The 27,059-nt window shown below is 34.7% G+C and overlaps 1 protein-coding gene across 2 annotated transcripts in view; it reads right to left on the bottom strand.

Moving 5' to 3' along the window:
* The window catches only part of HTR2A (5-hydroxytryptamine receptor 2A), a 51,361-nt gene extending 25,669 nt beyond the window's left edge, over positions 1-25,692 (bottom strand). Inside the window, exons 1-3 of one of the 2 annotated variants that reach the window (XM_031961921.1) lie at positions 25,253-25,692; positions 24,003-24,427; positions 21,672-21,872 (exon numbers count right to left, since the gene is read on the bottom strand). In XM_031961921.1, coding sequence (XP_031817781.1) covers positions 21,672-21,872; positions 24,003-24,414 — 613 coding nt within the window. In that variant the 5' untranslated portion in view covers positions 24,415-24,427; positions 25,253-25,692. The remainder of the gene's footprint in view (positions 1-21,671; positions 21,873-24,002; positions 24,428-25,252) is intronic. The other variant, XM_012545294.2, reaches the window with a different exon arrangement.
* Between the last annotated feature and the right edge of the window lie 1,367 nt (positions 25,693-27,059).

A 27,059-nucleotide genomic window follows, 5' to 3' on the forward strand; every position in this document is an offset into this window, starting at 1 on the left:
CTATTACTATTTTTAGACACGTTGTTTTCCCGTATTTCCAAGGCAATAAATAGAGGCATCCTGGATCTCTTTTTTTCTCCTAGGGAAGTCAAAATCCCAATATATCCTCATTTGAATGATCTGAAAACTTTTAAGTGCTCATGGGGCATGCGGCTTTGGGGGCATAGATTGGGTTAAGAACATCAAGCTGAAAAATTTTATGAAGGGAAGTTGTGTGTCTGTTCACACAGGCTGAAAATGAAGTATAAGCAGAAGCTGTGATGTTTGTTATTAAGATTTAATGTGTATTTATGATTTGTGTGGGCTACGAAGCTACATGGAAACTTTCTGGGGGCTTGCTGGGTTGAAAGTATCATTTTAGGAGATCTTGGCAAGTGGCAGCTCAGAAAATTATATTCTGCTTATTTCATGTTTTCTCCAAATGTCACTCATAGAGATTGCTGTTTTTCCACATCTGTTTTCTCCTTATTTAGAATTTCAATTTTGTTTTCATTTGTGAATTTTTTCCCCTCATCTTCCTTTCCCTGTCCCTCATTCATTGAGAAGGCAAGGAAAACAAAACCCATTGCAAATGTATATAATTACATCCTTTAAAAATATTTTCCTTTGCTTAAGAAGAAGTACTAGTCCTGTAACATTTTGGGAAGATAAGAGTATTTCAAGAAGAGGGGAATAACTCCTGTGAAGAATATAAAGCCCTTTGTATTACTTCAAGGATGAGGAGATGCCAGTAAATCTAAGAGATTATTGCTGGAGGATGTTCTGAAAAAATTCCTAAAAATAAGGAATTTAAATAGATGAAAGAAAAATGTCCAGTTTACTTTCTAAAAAACTTCTACAAAATAGAATTGCAAGTAAACAAGACCAGAGAAATTGTAGGAAAATATCTGCTAATATTTGTCTTTTTTGACCTTCACAGATACCTATTAAATAACAGTCAGGGAACATCTCCTGGGGATGTGGAAATATGTGATTTACTAAGAAAAGAGCTTGAAACAAACTAGAGATATACATATGTCAAAGGAATCAGGGTGAACAGAGCTCTTAGAGGTCACTTAGTTGGAGTCTAACTCTGACTTCTTCATTTTATGGCTGAGGAAACAAAGGTCAGAGATAAAATGACTTGCTCAAAAATCATTTGATGAATAAGATTAAGAAACAGAAAGTTGGGGAGGAGAGTGGGATAGAGAGTCCTGTGGCAGAGTATTTAGCAAGATACCAAGATATCATGAAGATAGTACCTCTCAGTATTGTGAAGAAAGTCCTTTGTAGACAACAAAGTGCTATACAAATATGAGTTATGAGTAGCTTAAAAACAAAAGAACATAAATCAGAAGAGAGACACTTACTTCATGTACAATCAAAATTGAATGTTAGAAACTGTACTAAATAATTCCTTGTGCAATATTAACACCAAGGTGCTGATGTATCCAACCTATCTTTTTCAAATTCCTTGCTGAATAATCCATCAAATGGCTATTGATTAAATAGGTTGTTAGCATTCATCCAGTACAATGGCAAGAAAAAGATCAGCTCAAAAATGTTCTCTTCAGTGTTGCTGTAAGAACTGGGTCCTTGCCTCTATGGTTATTTGATTAAAAATTACATTGTGTTAGTAAGATGGCCAAAACCATCCAATGGAAATAATAATGATGATAATGACAAATAATAATAATAATAATTAGTGCTTACATAGTGCTTTAAGGTTTACAAAGTGCTTTCTTTATTCTGCTTGTCCCCCATATTGTAATAGCATTTATATTACAAGATTGTCATGAGGAATCAGTGAGATAATACCTGTAATGTGCTCAGCAGCTCTTTTTGTGGTGTCAAAGAATTAGAAATTGATGGTATGCCCATCAATTGAGAAAAGGTTGAACATGTGATGGTATATAAATGTATATGAATGGTATATGAATACTATTATATATATATATATATATATATAGGTATATATATATATATGAAATGATGGGAATACCTATATGAACTGATGTAAATTGAAGTTAGCTAAATCAGGAGAAGATTCTACATAGCAACAGCAATATTAAGAAAATCAGCTGTGAAAGACTTAGTAACTAATCAATACAATTAACTATGACAACTCCAAGGGACACCTCATATCTACCACCAGAGAGATTCAGAGAATAGGCTGAAGTATGTGTATTTTTCCTTTCTTTATTTTCCTTGCTCCCTTCCTACCTGCAGAAGATGGGCTGGTAAGGGAATAGGTTTTGCATGACTCTATAACAGCTATTCTTATTATCTTCTCAATGGGTGGGGGAAGGATGGATGAAGGAAGATAATGTGGAACTGAAAATATAAATAAAAATGAACAAAATGCTCAGCACAATGACTGGCACATTGTGGAAGCTTAATAATTATTTGTCTTTTTCTATTTTACAGATGAGGAAACTGAGACTAATGCCCAAAATTCATACAGCTAGTGTCTAGGAAGATTTGAATTCAATTCTTTCTAACTACAAATCCAGCGCTTTATGTATTATATTACCTAGATATCTAGATAAAAGTTACTATTTGCATCAAATGCTTTGGTCAGCCCACCAAAGTAGTGCTAAGCTTGTTCCTTGTTATATACGTTTGACATATGACTTGCTACTTATATAATTTTGAAAGCTCATGATTTATACTTAGGATGAGAAACTTTATGCCTATATAAAAGTATCTCTCTTTAGGTTCTCACCAGCTGTATGAAGAAATTAAAAATAATCACAGCTAGAAAGGATTTTTTTTGATATCATTAATGTGAATTTATTTTACACTTATCCTATATTTATTTATGTGTGAACATGCTGTATTCTTTGTACCCCTATTCCCATCCCCTCAAGGTCCTTGAGCACTCATATTTTTATTTCCAGCATTTAAAACAGGACTCAGTGCATATTAGACACTTAATGACTACTTGTGAATTGATTGATCAATTTTTCAGCTCTTTACATCTGGGCAAATCAAATCTCATGTACTGGTAAGAATACTAGACTTGGAGTCTATAAAGCCTGGGTTTGAATCTCAGTTGTGCCACTTGTGATCTGGGGCTGTGTGACCTTGGTCAATTCAGTTGATATCTCTGGATTTCAGTTTCTTCATTCATAAAATGAGGAAGTTGGCTAAATGACTTCTAATGATTTCTTTCCAGCTTTATCATTGTGTAATTGTTTCAACAATTTAAGTCAGTTAGTAAGTTAAATATGCTTTTTTTTTTAAAAAAAAAGAGAAATCAGCTCTACCATAGTCACTGTTTTTCCTTTAAAAATAAAGATATAATAATATATTTTAAAAGTGATATAACCATCTTTAAAAAATAATGCTTTGTTAGATATTAACATGTGTTTGTAAAAACCTGGAAAATTTTGAAATTTAAACTTTTCAGTGCAAGTTAGGAAAGGAAAGTTAGAAAAGAAGGTAAGGGTGAAATCTTGCAGAAATATGAAGAAATAGGGGCAGCTAGTTTGTGTAGTGGATAGAGCATCAGCCCTGAAGTCAGGAGGACCTGAGTTCAAATCTGACTTCAGACACTTAACACTTCTTGGCTATATGATCCTGGGCAAGTCACTTAATCTCAGTTGCCTCAGCAAAAATAAAAATAAAATAAAATAAAGAAATTAGAAAGTAGGCTGACTCTAGTACTTTAGAAATTCATGGCATGACTATGTTATCAGTCTGATGGACTGTTTATTTGTCTTCATTAGAATAGCATGGTATTGCTATTATTTACATTATTTCTTAATTTTAATATATATTTTCTATTGAATAACAATGATAATCAACTTTTGTAAAACTTATTTGTAGGTAAGAGCAGCTAAAGAAAATGCTTGCATAGCACTTTATAAATATACAATCCTCTCTAAATTGCTCAAGTAAAATGACATTTTTGCATTTACAAACCATGAAAAGGACATATTAAAGCCATAGAAGAAAGACCCAAACTGACATCTTAAGAAATCCTTTCTACTCATGTGCATTTGGCAATTGCATTTGTCTATCGAACATCTTTTGCATTTGACCTACAAATGCTGATGGATCCTAGGTATAGAGAATACTTATGAGATAATCAATAAGCAGTGACTAAGCACCCACTCAGCATCAAGCACTGGTAGGAATGGGGTTGCAAAGGCAAAAATAAAATATCCCATGTAATCATGGCATTTATATTCTATTGTGCAAGGAAATATATACATACATAAGCATTTATGTATATATGCACACATAAAATAAATACAAGTTAGCTTTATGAGAGACGGCTCTGAAAGTTGGATTGGGAACTTCAGGAAAGGTTCCTCTAGAAAGTGATGTTTGAAACGGGTTTTTAAAAGATGGAGGTAAGAAGGAAGAATAAAAGGAAGTGGGCTAATCATTAAAACTAACTCCCAGGGGTCTTGCTTTATCTGATTCTATAGATAAGTATCTTGTGTGCCACAATAGTATCCATATAATGTTAAAAGAATTAGAGGATGGGTCCAGCATCTTGGATAGGCACATTCTATGTGCTCATAATTTAGGAGACCAGGGACAAGAGGCTATAAGAGAAAGCAAATGGATATGCACAATCTGTGAATTGGAGGGAGCACTGATTAGAGAACAGATTCATTATAGGATCAAAATAATACATAAGAAGTTATAAAGCATAGGTAATTTCACATTTGATATTTTAAAGACAAAAACATTTCTAGCATTGATTTTATTATAGAAATCTTATAGATTTCTTATAGAAATTCTATTCACATTGTATAGAATACTAGGGTTTGATGAACATGGCTTAGGGAATATTGCCATTGATAAAGGAAGTTTTATTTCTTGTTTAAGGGGAATTTGTAATGGAAGCACAAAGAAAAATCTCCCATGTGATCTGGTTTAGCCCATTAATTTTTTTACTCCTAGAATTTGCCTCCTAGCTCTTACTGATAATGACAGCAAACATGGGATCAGTTGAAGAATCTTCCTAAAGAATATAGTTATGGTAGGTCCCCACTGCTAGCTCTCAGATGAGTTGTAAACATATGGCAAGGAGTTAAGAGTCTCCTCTTTCCCTGAGTAATCTTACTACCTAGAAGCAGCAATCTCTCTCATTGAACTGTTTTTGCTTCTATAAGAAATGTAAATGTTTCTTAATGAAAGTCATACTAATCCCATTTACTTAATGAAAAAATGCTCCAAAAGGTTTCTGCTGAATTAATTAGGCTTCTTTCTGAAAGAATACATTGTGTTCTTGAAAAGACAAAGTGTGACTTTTCGTTTTTTGCCAACAGCAAAAATCAAAACCTCATGGTTTGCTTCTTTCACTCTTGGGTGCCGATTCCTAGGAGTCTTGATATATTTGATTCTATAGCAACCCACATTGAGTACATGGAAAACAAGGGAAAAGATATTCAGAAGTTGGAGATCCTCAAAACTTTCCTTTCATATTTGCCAGTCTACTTATTATATGGGTATAAGAGAAGGATGAGATAGAGGCTTCTTCCACTTGACAGCCTTCAGCTCTTTGAAAATAATCATCATGCCCCCAGAAGTTTTCTATTTTCCAATCATGAAACAAATCCCTTCAATTGATCTTTATATGACATGATTTTCAGTCCTCTCTACAAGGTAACAACTTCGTTATCAAGTTGTCTATATCTTTACAAATTGTGCTATCCAGAATTGAACACACTATTCCATATGTAATCTGACAAGGTTAGTGTATAGAAAGACTAATGCCTTCCTTATTCTGATGAAAATCCCTTTCTCAAAGGAGCAATTGAATTAGCTTTTATAACTGTCATATCATATTCATACTGAGCTTAAAATCCCAAAATCTCACATCTTTTTCATGTAAAATAATGATATCATTATAACTGCAATTTTGGTTATCTATCCCTGAACTTCCTTTGATGATATTCTGTCTTTACAATTCTAAATGTAATTGAGTTTCCTCATTTATATAAGGTTCAGTTCTTTTCTTATGTAGATTATTTACTTACTGAAAGGGACAGAAAAAAGGGTATCTATTTTTAAAACAGAGAAAAGCCGCTGGAGTAGAAATAAAGACATTTCTGAGAGGACCTGAGAGAAAGCAGCCAAAATACTTATTTATGGATAGTAAAGATGACTGCGGGGCATTGTTTCCCAGAAACTAATCTGTGTGTGAATTTTTAAGATACTGAAGTTTGGAGCTGGGAAGGTGGGTCATCACAAATGAGTAGACCTTGACTAAAGACAGAAGAAACCAGATGAGAAAACAGAAGAGAAGCCAAAAAAGAAGCCAGCATTATAAGACAACAGGACTAAAAAGTCAACAGAACAGAAGTGAAGCAGATAAAAATCTTCCACTGGGTTTATTAATAATCAATTGGGGTTAAGTGACTTGCCCAGGGTCATCAAATTTGAACTCAGGACGTCCTGACTTCAGGGCTGGTGCTCTATCCACTGCAGCATCTAACTGCCCCTCTTAGTATTCTCTTCTTAAGTTATACATTTATCTAATGATAGCTACAATTTATATTGTGCTTTAAAGTTTACAAAGTGCTTTACAAACATTATCTCAAACTGCTTCAAAGCAGTTGCTTTGAATTGAGCTCAGTTGAAACCAGCTCTCCAAAGACTGTTCTATAGTTGATGAAAGAAGCTGTTTTGATTAGGGAAAAATTCTGATACTGAGTTAACCAGAGAATGCAGAATCCTCTGGTGTTTGATAAGGTGATTAGAGAAAGATAGTTTTGCTCTTTAGTATGAAATATAGCTTAAGAGAGTGGAACCCTTTCTCCACTCAGACTGGTCTAGAGGCCTTTTAATTCCTTCTTTAGTTCTAGAGGAAAAAAAACCTCTCAAACTCTAGTGATCTGACTTGAAAAGATCTGTAGATAGATGCTAGAATTAAGGAACAATATCTGGGAAGTTCTGAATATCCCAGGCTTAAGAGTACTGCTAGCTCAAAGAACTTAGTATTATTTCCTTAGCTGGAGAGTAGCAGAGAAAAGGCTTCATCCAGCAGGAGAGTGGGGAGATTCAGATGAGGAGTTACTCCTCCTCTTCCTCTTCATTTTTCTCCTCTTTTTCCTCCATCGTGTAGGTTGTTTCAATAACACAAAGGTCTATAGTCCTGAGACCTGTCCTACAAACATGGATTTTCTTATTTATATGCGTCACTGCCAGGTTTCAGTTAGTTTATGCCCATTCATCTCCATGGACCATGTATATGTATAAAGAGCAACCCAGGTTTTTGTTATGTAACGTAACATTATGTTTGTTATGTTATATTATGATTTCTATCTTTTGACCTTCTCTTAGTAAAGATTCCATGATTAAGAGTTAATGATATAATTTTGGCTAATTTGTTTAAATGGAAAGGGCAGGGGCAGAGGTTTGTTGGGAGTTGTTTGATTAGTCAGTCAGTCAACAAGCATAGGCTACTGTATTTTCATGTCAGAGATACTTTCAGGATTAAAGAAGTTATTGTAAATATCAATGCTCTCCAACTTTGGAATATTCCAATGCTCTGAGTATGTACATAAGAAAAAAATCTACACTGTTACTTTCTGCATGCAAACATAACCCATTATGGTTCCCTTTTCATTTCTGTTGTTTTGGAAGCTAAGTATTTAAACATCTTTATAGCTAAGCTGCTGAGATTGCCACAATAGTTATGATTGTCTCTCAATTTAGATATGATAATAGAAAAATAGAGAGAATCAAAGTGGGGAGGGTAATATAACTGTCAAAATAATATTTCTAAGAGATAAGTGGATTGTAGTACTTTCCTGATTAAGAATCTTTAATGATTTTCTATTGCCTTTAGAATATAAATTACACACTGACACTTAAAGTCCTTCACTGTCTCTAGCTAAACTGTCTCTTATATTTTACTCCCTTTCATTTCACCTACATTCCATTTTCTAGCTCCATATCTTTGTACAGCTTGTACCTTATGTTCAGAATTCTCCCTCTCTTTACCTATTTCCCCAGAATCCTTAGCTTCTTTCAAGGGCAGACTCAGTCACTACTCCCTAAGATTCTCTTAGTTCTTAGTATTCTCTTCTTTTTTTCTTTGCTGAAGCAATTGGGGTTAAGTGACTTGTCCAGGGTCATCAGATTTGCACTCAAGACCTCCTGACTTCAGGGCTGGTGCTTTATCCACTGAGGCGTCTAGCTGCCCCTTCCACCTAGCTGCCCCTCTTAGTATTTTCTTCTTAAGTTATACATTTATCTAATGATAGCTACAATTTATAATGTGCTTTAAAGTTTACAAAGTGCTTTACAAACATTATCTCATTTTATCCTCATGATAACCTTATCAGGTAGGTGCTATTATTTTCTGTATTTTTGAATTGAGGGAGAAAAGTTAAGTAATCTGCCCCTGCTCACACAGCTAGTAAATGTTTGAAGTTGAATTTGAACTTAGGTCTTCTTGCTTCCAAGTCTATTCATTGTGCCATCTAAATACCTCTGTGTAAATGTTGATTTTCCACCCCACCCTTTCCCCCTACTAGAATGTAAGTTTCTGGAGGGAAGGGAGCAGTTTTTATTTTGTCTTTTCAAACTTATTAGCACAATGCCTTGTGCCTAATAGATGCTTAATAAATGAATACTTTATTTAATTGTCACTAAATCACATATATTACAATGAAGGTTCAAATCCTTCAATAGATAGCAATAAAGTGCAGTGGTTTGGGAGGTAATTTGTTTGGCATGTGTGTGAGATTATGTCTAAGATGCCTAAATCCTCATCCTGGATCTTGATATGAATCTTCATTGTGTGATATCTGAGTCTGCAGCAGGATGGGCAGGTAAGTGGGGAGGGAGAGGCTGGCACGGCACTATAAAAGCACATTATTTTTGGATGAGTCAAACTGCCATTCATTGACAGTGTGATGCTTCCCAGCACTAATTCCATTGACCTTCCTCCTAGGTTTGGTATTTCTGGTATTATTCCATACCTGGATGTCCATTTCTCTCAATTGGTTCTTTGAATTTTGATTTCAGTAGGGTATTCTCTTTATTCACAGCTTGAACCACACTTTTTCCTCTCTCAGTTGACTTATTTATACTTAAACACCAGCAAATATACAAACTCCTCATTCTCTTATCCCTTTAAGGGACAAAGTTTTGACACACTAAATACATCAGGGCAAGGACATAATTTGATTTTATGCAGAGTCTGTTCTATGGTTTAGGTCAATTTTTCTTTCTGCTAATCATTGTTAAGAGGAAGGTATATAACAAAACATAGAAGCAAACTTATTTTGTCAACCACCCAGTCTTCATAGATTTTGAAGGAACTTTAGAGATCACCTAGTATATGAGATTCTTAACCTTGAGTTTGTGAATTTACTTAATATGCACATATACTTATATATAAGTATACATATACATATACACACATTATATGTATATATACACACATATATTATTTTATTTCAATACAGTTGATTTTCTTTGCAATCCTATGCCATGTATTCTACACATTAAAATTATTATTAAAAATTATTAATTATTCATTGTCTATAGAATTCACCAAATGATAAATAGTGTCCACACAACACAAAAGGTAAAGAATCTTTAGTCTAGTAGAACTTCCCAACTAATGTAACAATCCCTTTATAATGTCCCTGAGAGATGATAATCTGGTCTTTTCTCAAACATTATAAAGCAAGGCTGTTCATGATCATCATTACTATTGGATATAATACTATAAATAGTAGCTCAAGCAATAAGACAAGAAAAAGAAATAAAGGAATTAGACCTAGGAAAAATAAGAAATAAAATGATCACTTTTCGCAGATGATATGAATGGTTTACTGAGAGAACCCCAGAAATTCAACTAAAATTAATTGAAATAAGAACAAAGTGGTCGGATACAAAATAAATCCATACAAATCTTCAACATTTCTACACATTGGCAACAAAATACAGCAAGAAGAAAAGAGGGAAATTTCATGGAAAATAAAGAATATGAAACATGTGGAAATCTACCAATAAAGACACACACAGGAAATATATCCATACTACACATATAACTAAAAATATTCTTTACAGAAATGAAGACAGACAATAATAGAAAGATTATTAATTGCTTGTGGGTAGATTTGAGTAAATATAACAAAAATGAAAATATTACTCAAATTAATTTACTCATTCAGTGGTCATTACCAAAAGATTATAAAAACTAATTAAAAATAATAAAGTGATCTGGAGGAACAAAAAGTATCTTAAGGGTAATGATGAAAAAGTGGAAAGAAAGGGGCTCCAAGGTATACTACACAGAAATAATAGTAAAAACTGCTTAAGAAATAAAGAAACCCCTAATTTCACTCATTAGTAAACAAAAATTGCTAGAAAACTAGAAATCAGTTTGACTGGAGCTAGGAATGGATCAACCTATAACCTTATTTATCAAGATAAATAGATAAATAGATAAAAAGGGTGACATCATAAACAAATTAGAGGAGCTAAGAATAATCTTTTAGATTTATGGATATGGAAAGAATTTATGATTAAAAATAATAGGACAAAAATATAATGTACAATTTTGATTGGTCGATGTGAAAATTGCTTTCCTTGTCCTTAACACTAGTAGTATTAATGTGCTAATATTAATGTAGCATAATAGCAAATTATCTTTTTTTGGCAGCTCCATCAAACTTTTGGCTCACATTGATGTTGTAGTTGAACCAAATGTTTGGGATTGTTTCATATGAAAAGGTATTAAGCCAGGTATTCTTTATCTTGTTGAAATTTTAAACCAAAGTACAGGACTTTATATTTATCCTTCTTAAAATATCATTTTGTTAGCTAAAATCCCATATTTCAATCTATGGATTTTCCTCAATTTTGATTCTGTCATCCAAACACTTGAGATATTGTTCTTACCTTTGACCATCTAAAAAATTGAATGGAATTTTTTCTTTGTTTTTTTTTTTTTTTTTCCAAAGCCAATGATACAAATGCCAAACACAACAGGACCAATATTTCAGATCATTAAATAAAATTTTTGAATATATTTTTCAATTCCCTATAGCTTTGTTTTTAATTCAACCTATATTTCCTCACCTGAACATAGAGATAAAATGAAATAATTTGTTTATTCTGAATTCAAGAGATAGTACATATTTGGTGAAGAAATGAGATTGTTCTGATTTGACTTGTTTTTAGTGAACCCATGATGGTTCCTAATAAAGGTATCTAGCCACCTGATTTAGAATTTTGCCAGGGATTACTGTCAGTGTCACTAATCTGTCATAATAATATGTTCTATTCTTATAACCTGTTTATTCTTGGATAATTAACCAATCTGAGTGCTTCCTTACCCCCAGCTAAGCAACAAAGGAGAAATTCTGAAAAATAAAGAGATGAGTAAAATTGAAAGAAAAATATTGAATTAATAATCAAAGCTGATTTTTTTGGAAAAACTAATAGAGTAGATAAAAACAGCTGATTTATAAAAAGAGAAAAAATGAAAAATGAAAAACTCACTATTAAAGAGGAAAGAAAAGAACAAAGGAAATTAAATAACCTAATATCAGAAAAAAAAAGAAATTGAATAAACCATAAATGGACTTCCTTTCCCAAACTTCCAGGATCAGATGGATTTACAGATGAATTTTATCAAAAATTCCAAGAATAGTAAATTCTAATATTACATAAATTGATTGCAATAATAGAATAATGAGAAGGTACCTACCTTTCTATTCAATTTCCTTCTATGTTACAAATATTATCTTGATACCCAAAACAGGAAGGGACAAATCAGAGAAAGAAAAATGTAGACTAGGGGGCAGTTAGGTGCTGCAGTGGATAGAGCAGCAGCCCTGAAGTCAAGAGAACCTGAGTTCAAATGCTCTTCAGACACTGAACACTTCCTAGCTGTGTAACTCTGGCAAGTCACTTAACCCCAATTGCCTCAGCCAAAACAAACAAAAAAAACAACAACAAAAAAAGGAGAAAAACATAAACTAATATCTCAAAATAATATTGACAAATGAAATTGATAAATTTTAAATAATCTATTATCAAAAGCCTAAAATAACATTAGATTATACACTATGACCAATGTGCATTTATATAAAGAATTTGGGATTAATTCAATATATTGAATATTATAAATACTAAAAAATCATGATAATATTAATAGTAATAAAAGCTATATGATTACATCAATAGATGTTAAATATACTGTTGACAAAATCTCAGACATGTTTATATTAAATACCCATATTAATAACTGGCTCTTTCATTAATAAGGTAAATAATATCTGCCTAAAACCAAGGACAAACATATATAAAAGAGTAAATTTAAAAGTTTTCCAGTAAAATCAGGGGAAAGACAAGGATATCATTATCACCACTCCATTTTAATACAGTGCTAGAAGTGCTGGCCATAGCAAAAAGTCAAGACAAATAGAAGGAATAAGTATAGGTAAAGAGAAAACATAATTATTGCTTTTTACAGATGATATGATGGCTTACTAAGAAAATTATTAAGTTAATTAAAATAAATTTAGCAAAGTTTTAGGACATAAAATAGTTCTACCAAAATCATCAACATTTCTATATATTAGCAATAAAAATATAGCAAGAATTGAAAAGAGAAAAAGAAATCCCATTTAAAATAAATAAGGAGGGGCAGCCAGGTGGCGCAGTAAATAGAGCACCAGCCCTGAAGTTAGGAGGACCTGAGTTCAAATCTAGTCTCCTTAATACTTCCTAGCTGTGTGACCCTGGGCAAGTCATGTAACCTCAATTGCTTCAGGGGAAAAATAAAATAAATAAGGAATATGTAAAATAGATTGAGGTCTTCTTGCCAATTTACCAATAGCAACTTTATGAATACATTGATAAAATACCTTTTAAAGAAATAATTAGACTTAAAAACAGGACACATATTAATTGCGCATGAGAAAGTTAAACAATATAATACAATGATAATACTACCTAAATATATTTTATTAATATCCTAAGAATCAAGCTGTCAGAGGATTGATATCTTTATATCTCCTCTTTTGTGGTTAACCTTATTGAAAAGACTATCTACAAATGCCTACTTTCTTCTTAATTCTTTGCAGTGGTTTCTAACCTCATCATTCTATTGAAACTGTTCTCTCCAAAGTAATCAATGATTGCTTAATTGTCAGCTCTCATGATCTTTTCTTAATTCTTACTCTTCTTGATTTCTTTTCAAGCTTTGACAATGTTAGTCATTCTTCTTGATATTCTCTTCCCTCTAGGTTTTTGTGACAGTGCTTTAATCCTGATTCTCTTCTGTCTGAATGCTCCTTTTTTGCTTTCTTTACTGGACCTTCATCCACATCAGATCCACTAACTATGGGGGACCCCCATTGCTCTGTACTGGACTATCTTATTTTCCCCCTTTATACTATTTCACTTCATGGTCTCGAGCTCCCATGCTTTCAACGACCCTTTCTATGCAGATGACTCTTGGATCTATTTGTCAATCTCTAATGTCTTTCATAAACCCCAGAGTTGTATTTCCAATTATTGTTTAGAAATCTTGAACCGGATCTTCCATAGACACCTTAAACTCCTGTCTAAAACTGAAGTCATTATCTTTCCCTCAAAACTGTCTCTTTTCCTAGTTTTGATTATTTATGAGGGTATTATTATCCTCCCAGTCACTCAGACTTGCATTTCCATTAATTTTTAGGGTACTACTATCCTCCCATTTACTCAGGTTTGAAATTCTCATTCTCATCCTACTTATTCAATCAGTAGTCATACTACCATTTTTACCTTTGTAACATGTTTCTTATATGCCCTCTTTTCTCCTCTGAAATTGCAGCCCTTCTGGTTCATGTTTTTATCACCTCATACCTGGACTAGTACAATAACTTGCTGGTTAGTCTCCCTCAAGATTCTTGTCATTGTCTAATCCATTCTTCACTCAGCTGTCAAAATGATCTTCCTTAAATATGGTTCTTATGATATTATTTCACTATTCAATAAATTCTAGTAACTCCACACAACCTCTATGATCTAACACAAAATTTTCAGTTTGACTTTTAAAGTTCTTCGTAACATTTCACCTTTATACTTTACTAGGCATCTTATACTTTGGTGAAGAATTTTTAATCATGATCATCCATTAAACTTATGCTGCTGCTGCTCCTTCTCCTCCTCCTCCTCCTCTTTCTTCCTCCTTTTCCTCCTCCTCCTCCTCCTCAGCATTATCAGAATAATAACAATAACATTCCAACTACTGCTATTCAATAGAAAAAAGTATCTTGTTGACTTTTACAATAATCCATTGAACATTAAATATAAATACAAAAAGTGATCAAAGACTAGCAATTTATCCCAATACTATTTATACTTGAACTCTTTTGAAGAAGATGAGAATGAGATGATGACAATAATACAATCATAGCTTATATTTACACAGCTTTTAAAACTTTGCAAAGTATTTTACATGCTTTCTCTTTTAATCCTTACAAGAAGTTGATGAAGTAAGTGCCATTATTATAGTATCATTTTTAAAGATAAGGAAATAGGCACTTAGAAAATTAAATGACTTTCTCAGGTTCATGCAGTTAACAAATATCTGAAATAGGAATTGAATCCAAGCCTTCCATATCCATTTTTTAAAATTAACTATCCTGTCCTTCTAAATATAAGGGAACAGAGGGTGCTAAGGGTGCTAAGAATAGCAATTTTTAGACCAAATCTAAAACAAATTTAGCTGTTTGTGCTGTCAATATGAGGTCCTAGACAAATCATTAATAAAATGACTGAAAATACTATTTCTTTAGGTCACCCAGCTAGTATCATTATTGAATCAATATATGACCATTTTACTTAACTATGTAGTAAAGCTTATTATACTAATGAACAACTCAATTTCAATATATGTGCATATGTGTCTTTATAAAATCCTGTTTGGCATCCAAGCCTTTTATAACTTACTCCCTTACATTATTTTTACATCTTATATCCCCTCCCACAATTCTCTTTGATACCATTAAATTAACATCCTTGTTCTTATAGGAACAAGATACTCTGCTCTGTGGCATTTTCTTTCCGTTTCTCATGCTTGGAATTCTTTCCTTTCTTAACTCTGCTTCCTTGCTTCCCTTTTCCCAATTCTTAATTCTAGTGTCTTCTCTCTGTTAATTATTTTCTTTTTATCCTGTACATAGTTCGTTTGTACATATTTATTTGCATATTGTGTCTCCTATTTGATTTTGAACTTCATGGGTACTGTCTTTTTACCTGTCTTTGTATTCCGAGTATTAAGTCTGGTGTCTGGACATGTATTGGTAGACTGATTGGATGAATGAAATGTAACCACAAGAAGCAAATTATTTCTACTTTAAGAACTGTATGAAAATGTCAATTTTTATAAAATTTGCTGATGAATACCACCTTTTACCTAGTTATAGAATTACCAGGAGATAAAGGGCTGAAGATTATTTCTACACAAGATCAGGAACTTGAAAATGAATTAGGCTATCTAACAATGTATCTCAGTGGGAGATTTAGTTTGAAATCCTCATCTAGGCCAATACATTTTCAAACACTCCAGGGAGAGATGGAAATTCAAACAAGAGATGGTAGTGTTCATTTCACTGGGTTTAATGCAATGCAAACACAAGAAAAACACAAAGAGATTTAAGAAATAACTACTGGGTATTTTTTGCATAAAATAATCTGGTGCAATGGGGATTCTTTGGTTGGGGAAGAATGAGTTGTCAGATTCCATTATACAAATACATAGACTCTTCTGAATGATTTGATAAGCTTTCCATAAATTTATTTATAAAATTATTATTTATAATAATAAATTTATTATACTTTTTGCTTCTTAGTGATTTCACCAAGGCCTATATTCCCTCTTTCCCCACCCTTCTAGCTCATTGTTTGTAGCTATAGATTGTGTATGTACAAATATGTTAGTGTATGCATAAATGAATATAGATCTTAAGGTCATATGATTTAGAGATAGAAGAGAATTTAGAGACCATCTATTTCATCTTCTTTGTTGTGCAGGTGAGAAAACATCCATATATATCTATTTTTAGGTATTTTTTTACATATTTATGCTAAGTTGATGAAACATTTTATTTAACATTGTTAATAAATTCTTACTAGTTAATAAGTCTCTGCTAACTGAAATTCCATTTCTTTCCCTTTGTATTAAAATGATTTCTCTTTCCTTCTTAGATATTTATTGTTATAGATTTAATTTAAGCCACTGTTAATTTTGAAGGGAGAAAGAATTACTGTTTAAGATAGTAAATGCTTGATTGCCCATGGTTAATAAGGTCAGATTTAACAGGGAAAAATGAAAGCCATAGAAAATCAACTAATCTCACTAAATTTAATGGTTTCAGTATTTTCCCTCAACAGATCTTAGAAACTAAGAAATAGTCTGACTGATAAACATTGATCCTGTTAGAGTGGAGCAGTGAAATGATGAAATAGCAAGTAGTGAAAAGAACATTAAGGTAAGAGTCAGAGGAACTGGATTAGATTCTCAACATTGCAAATAAGTAGACCATGGAAGTCATTTGACTAGGTTGTACCTTGGTGGTTTCTCTTTAGCAGAGTGAAAGTGTTGGAGTAGATGATATCTAAGGTTCCTGTTGATTTTTAATAAACGATGAACCATTATTTAAATGGGAGAAGAAAGCAACAAATATATTTGGATAATCTCTTGATCTTTGGGTTTAGATTTTACTTGCTTCATATTTAATGAGAAAATAAAAGGCATTTGCTACATACTTACCCCTCCTTTCTTTATGTCCTTTATTCTCTCCTCTAGTCTCTGATTAAGAGATGAAGGTTGTTGTTTGTCCTTTGTTCTCAAAGAGGATCATGACATCAAGTAAATTAGATTAAAGTGAGATAGAACTTTGCAGAGTCACTTGCCTCACTTTTCCCTCCAGAGCCATCTGGGTCCAGTGACCAGATAAAGATCAGTTGAAAGAATAGACACATCACCTCCCATCTTTTCCATCAGATGATCCATTATCATTATACAATTCCTCATATTTCTATTTCCCTCAAAATTAAGGATTTTGAAATCTAATGGGGGAAGACATACATAAATCAAGGCAAAACATCATCTCCCTAACTGTGGTTATCCTATAAGGCTTTGTCCTTTTCTTCTTTCTTTCCACTCTAGCATTTAGTTATCTCATTATGGTTCAGTGATCATCTCTATACAGATGACTCCCAGATCTATATATCCAGCTCTAATATCTTTTAAAAGCTCCAATCTCATATTACTGGCATTTTCTTGGTCATTTCAAACTTGATGTTACAGAAGCACCTCAAATTCAACATATCCAAACCAAAACTCATTATCTTCCCTCTCAAACCCACTATTTTACCAAACTTCTCTATTTTTGTCAAGGATACTACCATACCTTAGCTACTTGGTTTGCAACCTTGATTTTGATTTTTGATTTTTCACTCTCATTTATCCCACATATCCAATTTCCAATTTTTATCATTTCTTTCTTTGCAATAATTTTCTCATCTTTTTTTCCCTCTACTACTACATTCACCATTCCAGTTGAGACCCTCATCACCCCTCACTTGGATTATTGTAATTACCTATTAATCGACCTCCCTAATTCATCTCTTCCTTCTACAATCTATCAACAATACAGCTGCCAAGGTGAATTTTTAAAAATCTAAGTCTCAGCATATCAGCCTCCATAATCAATAAGCTCTAATGACTGTCAATTACTTCTAAGATCAAACATATTGTCCTCTGGCATATAAATTCTTCACAATTTAACCCTTTTACATTTCCTGCCTTTTTATACATCACTTTTTTCATGCACTTTTTGGTAAATCTAAATTGACCTTCTTGTTGTTCCTAAAATGTGTTTATGTTTATCCAAAATTAATTTTTTGTACTAATCACCCTTAATTATCTTCACCAATTGGGTGATGGCCACAGGTTGGACTAATTTTTCTTGAAGATAGAGCTCCCCCATCAGTTTTTAATGAGTATTGTTATCGTGGCTATGAAGAACACATGAATTTAAAAAACAACCCAACAACATATGATTGTAACCCCTTTTCCTCCTCATCTCTATCTTTTGGCCTCCTTTAATTCTCAATCAAAATCCCATCTTCTACAGCAAGTCTTTTTCAATCTCTCTTAATTCTAGAGCCTTCCCTCTGTTAATCATTTCCTATTTATTCTGCATGTGGCTTGTTTGCACATATTTCTTTGTTTAATAAGATTGTGAGCTCCTTGAGAGAAGATACTGTCTTTTGTCTCTTTTTTTTTGTATTTCCAGCACTTAGCACAGTGACTGGCATGTAGTAGGTACTTAATAAATGCTTCCTTGTCTACTATCTTTGAAAAATCATTGAGAGAAAAGTGTCACAGAGTTAGAGTCAACATCATTCTTATTTAATAAAGAGGAAATAGACTGATTTTCTAAAACTATAGGTTACTGTGTTTGGCTTTGATTCTTTGCAAGATTTTGAAATTTATTGTATTATTAATGAGATGTTTTGTGAACATTTAAAAGGGGAACTGATGAATAGCTTAAAGCCAGTATAGGGTCATTCATGTTATGTACTATAATTCTCATACCAGTTTTTTTTGACAGGGCTCCTAGATTATGGCAATGGGGCAGTGGGGTAGTTATTCATGGAGGAAAAGTGTGGCTACATGGGTCACACCTGACTCTCCTACCTGATAGCCAAACCCTGTGCTTGTCTCCAACAAGACCACCCTTTTACTCATGATCACTAACACTCCCCACTCTATCTGATCGCTTTTATACCTTGGCAAAGGCCTCTTGTGACTAAATCCCAACCTTTACCCTTTCCTACTGGGTGTGGACCCTTCCCAGATGCTCACACTAACAGCTGCCCAAGTAAAAATCCTCCAGATCTCTGCCCTAAGATCATTTCATGACTCTGGCAAGTGCTTTGAGGGGAGAGCAAACTTTAAATCTTGGGCCAGTGAACTGTGAATAGGAACCTTCCTCTCTTCATTTTCAGTGGATATGTGAATTGTGCAAGATGAACTGACATGGATGGATTCCAAATCTGGCTCACAGATTTCATTAGATCATTTTTGCCTCCAGATCCACTTTTCCAAATTTCTGTATTTCTGTAGAGGACACTTCCATCTTTCTAGCCATACAACTTCACAACTGTAGTGTCATTCTCAACTCCTCAGTTTTTGCTCCCTTACCTATCCAATCAGCTTCCGAACATTTTCTACCTTCTTTTTTACTTTCACAATATCTCACTTTCATCCTCTTCTTTTTTCTCCCATAGCTAATACCTTAGCTTGGGTCCTCATTACCTCTTATTTGGATTATTGCAGTAGCTTCCTAATTGGTCTCTCTCTGAGTCAAGTTTCTCCACCCTCAATAAATGAAAAGTGATCAAGATGCCCCTCCCAGGATAAACTCATCTTGGCTAAACTCACCACCATGTTGTTAACTCTAGTAAGCATCTGAGGCAAAATAGAGTAAGGAGCCTACCAAAAATTCAACTAGCTAGGTAGTACAGTGAAGTTGAGGATGACTGATAATTTGAAGGGGGATTCCTGATCAGTATGGGTTTAAATGCAGGACCTGTAGAATCTGTTTCAAAGCTAATTTTCTACAAATCTTTGATAAAAAACATAGTCTACTGAATGACTAAGCCATCTCACTATATTTTGATCAGAACCCAATTGAGTAACTGTGTTAAAAATTGTGTTCAGTTCTGAGTGCCACATTTTAGAAGAAATAGTGACAGATGTCCAGGCTATTATGATTGGTACAGTGAAGAGGCTAAAAATGACATGTTGTATGAGACTAAATATAAATAACTGGGATATTTCATCTATAGTAGACTTGTTGGTAAATGGAGTGGGGAGGGAGAGTAGGCCTGTGACTCTGAATGAGGAAAAGTGGATTCTAGAACTAGATCTACGTTTAGTTAATTGCTAGACTTAAGGCAAATCCCTTAATCTCATAGGATTATAAATTGGGGATAGAAGGGTTTTTACAGGTCAACAAATTCAGTCCCCTTCTGATGAGCAAAATGAAATATGGAACTTAAATGATGTTAGGCCCAAGATCAAGACTCCAATCAGAGCCCAAGAATATGTACATAGTAAGTGCCAGAGTCAAGATTTGAATGTAGGATCTTAGCCAACAAATTCCCAGTTTATCCCACTACATCATATTGCTTTTCCCCATGCTTCACTTTTCAATCCTGTCCAATGATGAACATACGTAATAAGTCTAATTCTCAAAGTGTATATAAAAAGAGAAAAAGCTTTGCAAAAGTTAAAATGTGCTATAGGGAATGTAAGTTTTATTTATACCCATGAAAACCAAACAAAAGAGGAAGAAGAAAAAAGTTTGATTGCATTCAATTTATTTTAACTCATTGCTTGATTTTCATTAGATCCTTGGTTTAATTTATTTTAGATTACAGCCATGTAAACTAGAACTTATTTCTCTTCTTAGACTAAAATTGCCTATTTCCTTAGTCCATACACACAGTCACTCCAGGAAAGATGCAACATCACCCACTGACACATTTTGATGTTCTAAAACAAATTAATCTCAAGGAATCCTTATCTAAAAGCTAAACATGCTGAGAAGGTATCTGTCAGCAACAAATGACTGATAACCATGAGCTTTTCCTTTTCTGGACATCCAGTTATGATGAATGATCAAGGCTAGTCTATTGTAAATATATGAGATCATCCTGGCAAATGTGTTGCTCTTAAAAACCTCTGATGCGTAGTGTGTAATCAGAAGGTAAACAGAAACACTCAGATGCATGGAGTATGTGGCTGGAGGGGATGTTTGACTCAGCCCCAACACCTCACTCCAATCCCACCCCTTCTAGCCATTGTCAGAGCCTATTCTTAGGCTAGAACTATTATTAACAACACTTTGAACATCATGGATGTTTAGCAGATGTTGAGTATCTTTTTGATTTGGTTCTTGTGAGTACTTAGAGTTTGGAGTTGTAAATTGGAGGAATGTGATGAAGAATTTATGGCATATGTATGTATGTTTGAATATATATGTATATATATATATATATATATAATATGTACAATTATATCTATGTACATATGCTGACATATAGAATATAAATTTAGTTCTCTCTGTCCATCCATCTGTTTGATCTCCAGACCTAATAATGATTTCTTCAGTCTAGGCAGCAATTCCTATGAAGAAATTCTTTCTTTCAGTATAAAACAGCAATTGTTCTGAAATTTTGCTCAGGGCCATTAAGAGATTAAATAACTATCCAGGATCACACAGTCAAAGTATTTTGAGGCAAGACTTGAAATCAGGGCTTCCTGCCTTTCAGGAATTTACCATTCCATGCTGGTTCTCATTAAGATATTCTTCCTTATGTAAGTATATTTAAGTCTACTGGTAGAATTTAATCTTCTTGAGGCCAAGTATTGTTTTATTGTTTGCAATCCCTGTGTCTAGCACAGTACTCCCTGGAATATAAAAGCACTTAATAAATGCCTGAAGAATTGAATTGTGCTGTCTGTCCTGCTATATATTCCCAACATTTTGGAAGTCATGAGATTATTACATTACATAGCAAACCAAACTATACATTTTTGAATGTCATTTTTAAAAAGGGCATCCAGTGTATCAAATGTTCTGGCAAAGCAGAGAACTGCAGCTTGGACACAGATGCAAAATATTCTCACTTACCTACTGATATGGTCCAAACAGCAATTATTTTCAAAAATGCCTTAGCTCTTGAGTTAAAGCGACTGTGATGAATGGGGTTCCGAATAGCAATATAGCGGTCCAAGGAGATTGCACAGAGATGCATGATGGAGGCAGTGGAGAAAAGCACATCCAAATAAATCCAGACTGCACAGAGTTTCGTGGGCAAGGGCCATTTGTATCCTACAATAACAAAAAAAGGGTCAGCATGAATGCGGCAACAGCTTTCTGCAATCCGCAACATTTATATATTTACTAGGTGCTTGTACACTTTAAAACTTGCCTTCTCTGTTTTATTCAAAGTGTATAGGAGTATGAGATTTTTTTAAAAGCTAAATTGCTTAAATCACTTTTATCAGGTGATCTTACCCAATTATTAATGGTTTCATTCATATTAACAATTCCCGAAGTCTTGTTGAGGCTTGGGAAAGGCGTCAGCTTTCTGTGTGAGGTGCCAAGTTGCAATGACTGCTTTTATAACCTATCATGAGATTACATACCTCATGATAGACCAGAAATATATTCAGAAACTCTCCCCAGTGTAAAAATACTCTCGTGAAAGTGCCTGCGCGAATGCTCGGAAACGTAGGGGCTGTGTGTGGGACGCCAGCCTCACTGCTGGACTTCTGCTGAGGTTTTTTGGGCAAACAGCCCAAATCTAGACAGGAGGGATGTTGGTCTCTGTTAAGGAAGCCACATTAAGCCGATTGATTTGCCTTGGCAGGTTCCTAAGCAGCAGGGGCTTAGGAACCTTTGCAGTGGAGATTGGAACTTTAAAAAGGGTCTTTCAGTCCGCTAAGTGACACCCCCAAAGAAGGAGGAACATAACTGGGTGAAAAGTATCCAGCCCGGTATTCACCACAGCATCAAGTGGTGGAAAGGGAGCAGAGGGAAAGGATTGCCAGCATAAGGCCACCAGGGGGTGCTGCTGTTCTCTCAAGTGACGACCTGTTCCCGGCTCTCCACTCATTTACTTAGAAAGTGTAGCCAGCTACTTATTCTTACAAATCACGCTCATTTCTCGGGGCGCGTCCCTGCTCTCCCCACTCCTCCCCCCAGCGCCTGCTCTTCCCTCATCCAGGACCGGTCCCTTCTCTCCTTTTCTCCTTCTCTCCTTTTCTCCTTCTCTCCTTTTCTCCTTCTCTCCCTCTGTACTTGCTAGAATAACCTCCAGGCTGTGTTCACCTTGGAGTGGGGCGCGGTGGAAAGACAACGTTCATTTCTGGCTGGTCTGGGGGTGACCGCCCGGCCGCAAAGTGAACTTTAAGACTTTTAGGGAGAGAGCCTTCCCCCTTCGTGTGCAGGCTGGCCCCTTCATTTCCTCGGCCCCCTTTCTCACACTGATTTTTTTTATCCCAGTTGTGTCCTAAAAATTGTCCAGAAAACGCCTCTAATTGGAAACTCCTTCGCAACTTCTTTCTTTAACCTTTATTTGGCTGTCAGTTTCTGTGTGTGAGCTGCCTGAAATATTTTTATTTATTTAAACCCAGTTGTATTACTCATCTTCCGGATAGGGTACCATACACTCTCCCAGCAGAAGTAGTCCCAATGTTTGCAGACTTCACAAATAGGTTTATTTGACTGTTGTTTCAAATGCTGTGAATCCTTATCTACCTTCATTACCATTAACCACTGCATATTTTGCGTTTTAATATGTGCACACATATTTGAATGGCTGATGATGTCATTGAAAAGTGCACAGTCAAAAAACTTCCAGGGAAAAAATGATTAAAAACGGGAGTAATTAATTTTATTCTAATAGATATTTGCATATTTTAACGCAGAGCTCACTGCACCATTAACGTTTGCTCTGCAAATGTTCCAGAGTAATTGGAAAGCTTTGCTACATTAGAAGCGCAGAAAACTGGGTGACAAAGATAAAGCTCTTCTATCAGGAAGGCTGGAATATTTTCTGGGGAAGCATCCGAAAGACCAGAAATCAAACAGATTCCTAATGAGAAGTAAACCATAAGTTGTTGCTTTGGGATGATATGATAGCTTTGGGACCAATACGAAACAAATATTGGTTTAGAAGCATTAAAACTTAGACGAGTTAGGAAGAAATTATATATACTTATCCCTAAACATTGATACTCTGACTTTTTCCATGGTAACTGGCTTCCCCTTCCCATATGACCTAACATCCATATTAATTAATGTTTCCTGAACTACCAGATCATGAGAAAGATGGTTCTTAAACATGGCTATTATTTCTCTATTTTTCTCTGGTTCACATTGGATCCCACATATACACACATCCTTCATGACCAGCTTGTGAGTGAGTGTGCATCAGGGAACACAAGTGACACTCACCATACAAGATGGTTAATGTTGACACTGGCATCACCAGGAAGCCCAGCAACATATCAGCAATGGCAAGTGACATCAGAAAGTAATTGGTGGCATTCTGCAGCTTCTTCTCCAGTGTGACTGCCATGATGACAAGTATGTTTCCGGCAATGGTGAGAACAATCACTATAGCTGTCAGCAATGCGGGCCAGTTTTTCTCTGGGAAATGAAGTAAGGAGTAACACGGGGGTGCAAGGCCACCTTCACAGGAGAAGTTTGTGCCATTTTCAGCGTCCACAGTCCAGTTAAGTGCATCAGAAGTGCTATTCTCCCCAGAGAGGAAATCAGATTTGTAGAGTCTCCTATCAGGGTTTAATTGTATTAAGGAGTTTGTAGTTGGGGTCACAGAACTATCCTCTTCCACAAGAATATCCATTTCTCAGCCTGAACTTTGCAAAGAGGAAATGTGAAAAAACAAATTAGCAAGTTATAACCTCTGGTCACCATTCATCCATCTTTTTTTTATCTCCACACCATGTAAATCTAAAGTAATGGGCTTTGGCAGTGGGTTGATTTGCCCCCCCCCCCCCCCCCCCCCCGCCCCTTCATCATTAAAGAAATATTTAAAGAACTGATTGGAATGACAGAAGTATGTGGTTGTGATTTTTTCCTCTACAATCCCAAATCAAATCCACTAACAGATCTATTTTGGTTGTGTGTGTGTGTGTGTGTGTGTGTGTGTGTTCTCTTTCAACAAGGTTACAAAGCAGAATGAGTTTGTAAAACGGAAAGTGAGAATTCAGGCAGAAAAATATGCTTTGAGCAAAAAAGTTTTGTAACTACCCAGGCTCCCTCATTAGCTACATCTTATTCTGTTGATACTGTTGAGTGCACTATATTAAACACAGTTTTATTAACATAGCTTGCAGTCCCCCAGAACAAGTCTCTGTATTTTCTACCTTAAACCTATTAATGAAAAATACATCCAGTGTTACTCTCATTGTAATTGGATATGTTTTTGATTATAGCTCTCATGCCATATTAAACTTGGATTGTTACAGACTTCTATTGGCAATTTCAGCATGAACTATGCCTTTCCATATACAAAAGAAAACAAAAAAGAAAGTCTCCGGTACCGATTACCAGGCAATTGGCCACACTAGAAATACTAATTGTAATGACTGCCTTTTAGCCAAGCACAGCTTCACACTGGAAGGCAAATAACATAGCACTAAAAATAGTTTTCAGCAATACAGAGCATAATGAAAACTTACATGAGGCTTCAGAGTCCAGACATTAGATGTACTTGGTTGTTCTTTGACTTACTGGATCCTTCATCCTCGTTAAGCCAGTCGGTAGTCTCCTCTTTTTAATCCTTCACCCACACAATATGATGGTAATTTGATTTCAATTTTGCTGACTTCAAAATTGCATGTTAGAGGGAAGCCAGTTGCTGTGCTGTGGGCTCCTCTCTCTTTCCCGTCTGTGAGCCAGTTAGCTTGCTTCCTTTTGCCTTGTGCTGTTCCCTCTTTGAGCCATACATTTAGCAGTAATACCAGAGCCCCTTGCAAAGTCACACAGAAGAAATCACACCAAGTGAAAGGAGCTGTCTCCACCAAGGGATCGCGGATTTCAACAGGAATGGAATTCCTTGCAGCCTGTCTAGTTCAGTTCATCAGACCTCCCACTATTTAGATGTCACAAACTGCAAGGTAGCAACAGAAAAGGAGGACAGACCAAATAGAAGTGTTTTTTTTTTTTTTTTTTTACTACATGTTATTTTTGGAGTGCCAGTTTTTTTTTAAAGATAAACACTAAAGATTGCTATTTGTAAAGATTCTCTGCCCTGCAAGTATGCACCACTATATTTTGCAGGGTGAAGACTGAAGGGAAAAGGCAAATAAAGCTAAGGAAATAACTTGTATTCAGAAAACTACATAAATCGAAAGACTTCATCTTTTATGATAACCTTATATAAAATAACTAAATTAGCTCAGAATAACCAAATAGCTATATAATCCAGCTAAATGATTAGTTTTATTTCCATTTGTAGTGAAGAATTTATTTCTATCAAATTCAGCTAGTATTTCTCCCACAGAGATCTACACTATCTGGAAAGAGAATTAACAAAATGGTCTCCTGATCATTAGTGAAAATGGTATAGCATTTTTCTGAGAAAGTGCCTATTTTGTCTAAGAAAAGAAACCCTTTTATATCTTGATTTCTAGAGAAAGAAGTCTTTTTTAAAACACATTTCAATTTTATAGACAAGGAAATGGATACTCTCCTGAAAAATCAGATTGAATGAGAAGCAGAACTGGAAGCAGAATCCAGAACTCCTATCTATTGCTTTACAGATCAGACTTTATTGCCAGTGAATTCCATCACACCTGGAAAGAAGAAAGATGCTGAGAGAATCCTGAGATTGAAAAACTAGCTGCTCCAAAGCTTCCTGCTAGCAATGAAAATGTATATTTTGGCTATATGGAATGACTAAAGTATAGTATGAGCTTATACAAGAGAAACCCAATTGTGATGATTTTAAGTTTTTGCCCAAAACATTATTATTAAAAAAAAACAACTCCAACACTAAATAGCTTGCATTTATGTTATAATTATTATGAGCCAGGCACTGTGTTAAGCACTTTACAATTACTATCTCATTTGCTCCTCATAACAATCCTGAAAAGTAATTGCTATTATCATCTCCATTTTAGAGATGAGAAAACTGAGGCAAACAGTGGTTAAATGACTCAGGGTCATGCAAAGCATCTGAAGCTGAATTTGAACAGTCAAATTTCTGATTCCAGATTTAGTGCCCTGCATACTGGGTCTGTGTCACCTGGTTCTGTTGTCTTATAAGTTAAGTGAGGGGATTGGATTAGGTGATATTGGAAGTCCTTTCTAGCTGTGTATCTATGATTCTGTCATACAATCTACTCATCAGATGATGTTTCAACCAGATTGAAATGAGCTTAGAAAGGTGAAATAGGGAACAGTAGCTCCCACAGAATCAGAATCATGACTCCTTGAAGAAGTGTATACCATTTGAAGGGGATGTGGAACAATTGGGGCACTAAT

Source organism: Sarcophilus harrisii, chromosome 3 (assembly GCF_902635505.1).
Source record: "Sarcophilus harrisii chromosome 3, mSarHar1.11, whole genome shotgun sequence".
Classification (NCBI taxonomy): domain Eukaryota; kingdom Metazoa; phylum Chordata; class Mammalia; order Dasyuromorphia; family Dasyuridae; genus Sarcophilus; species Sarcophilus harrisii.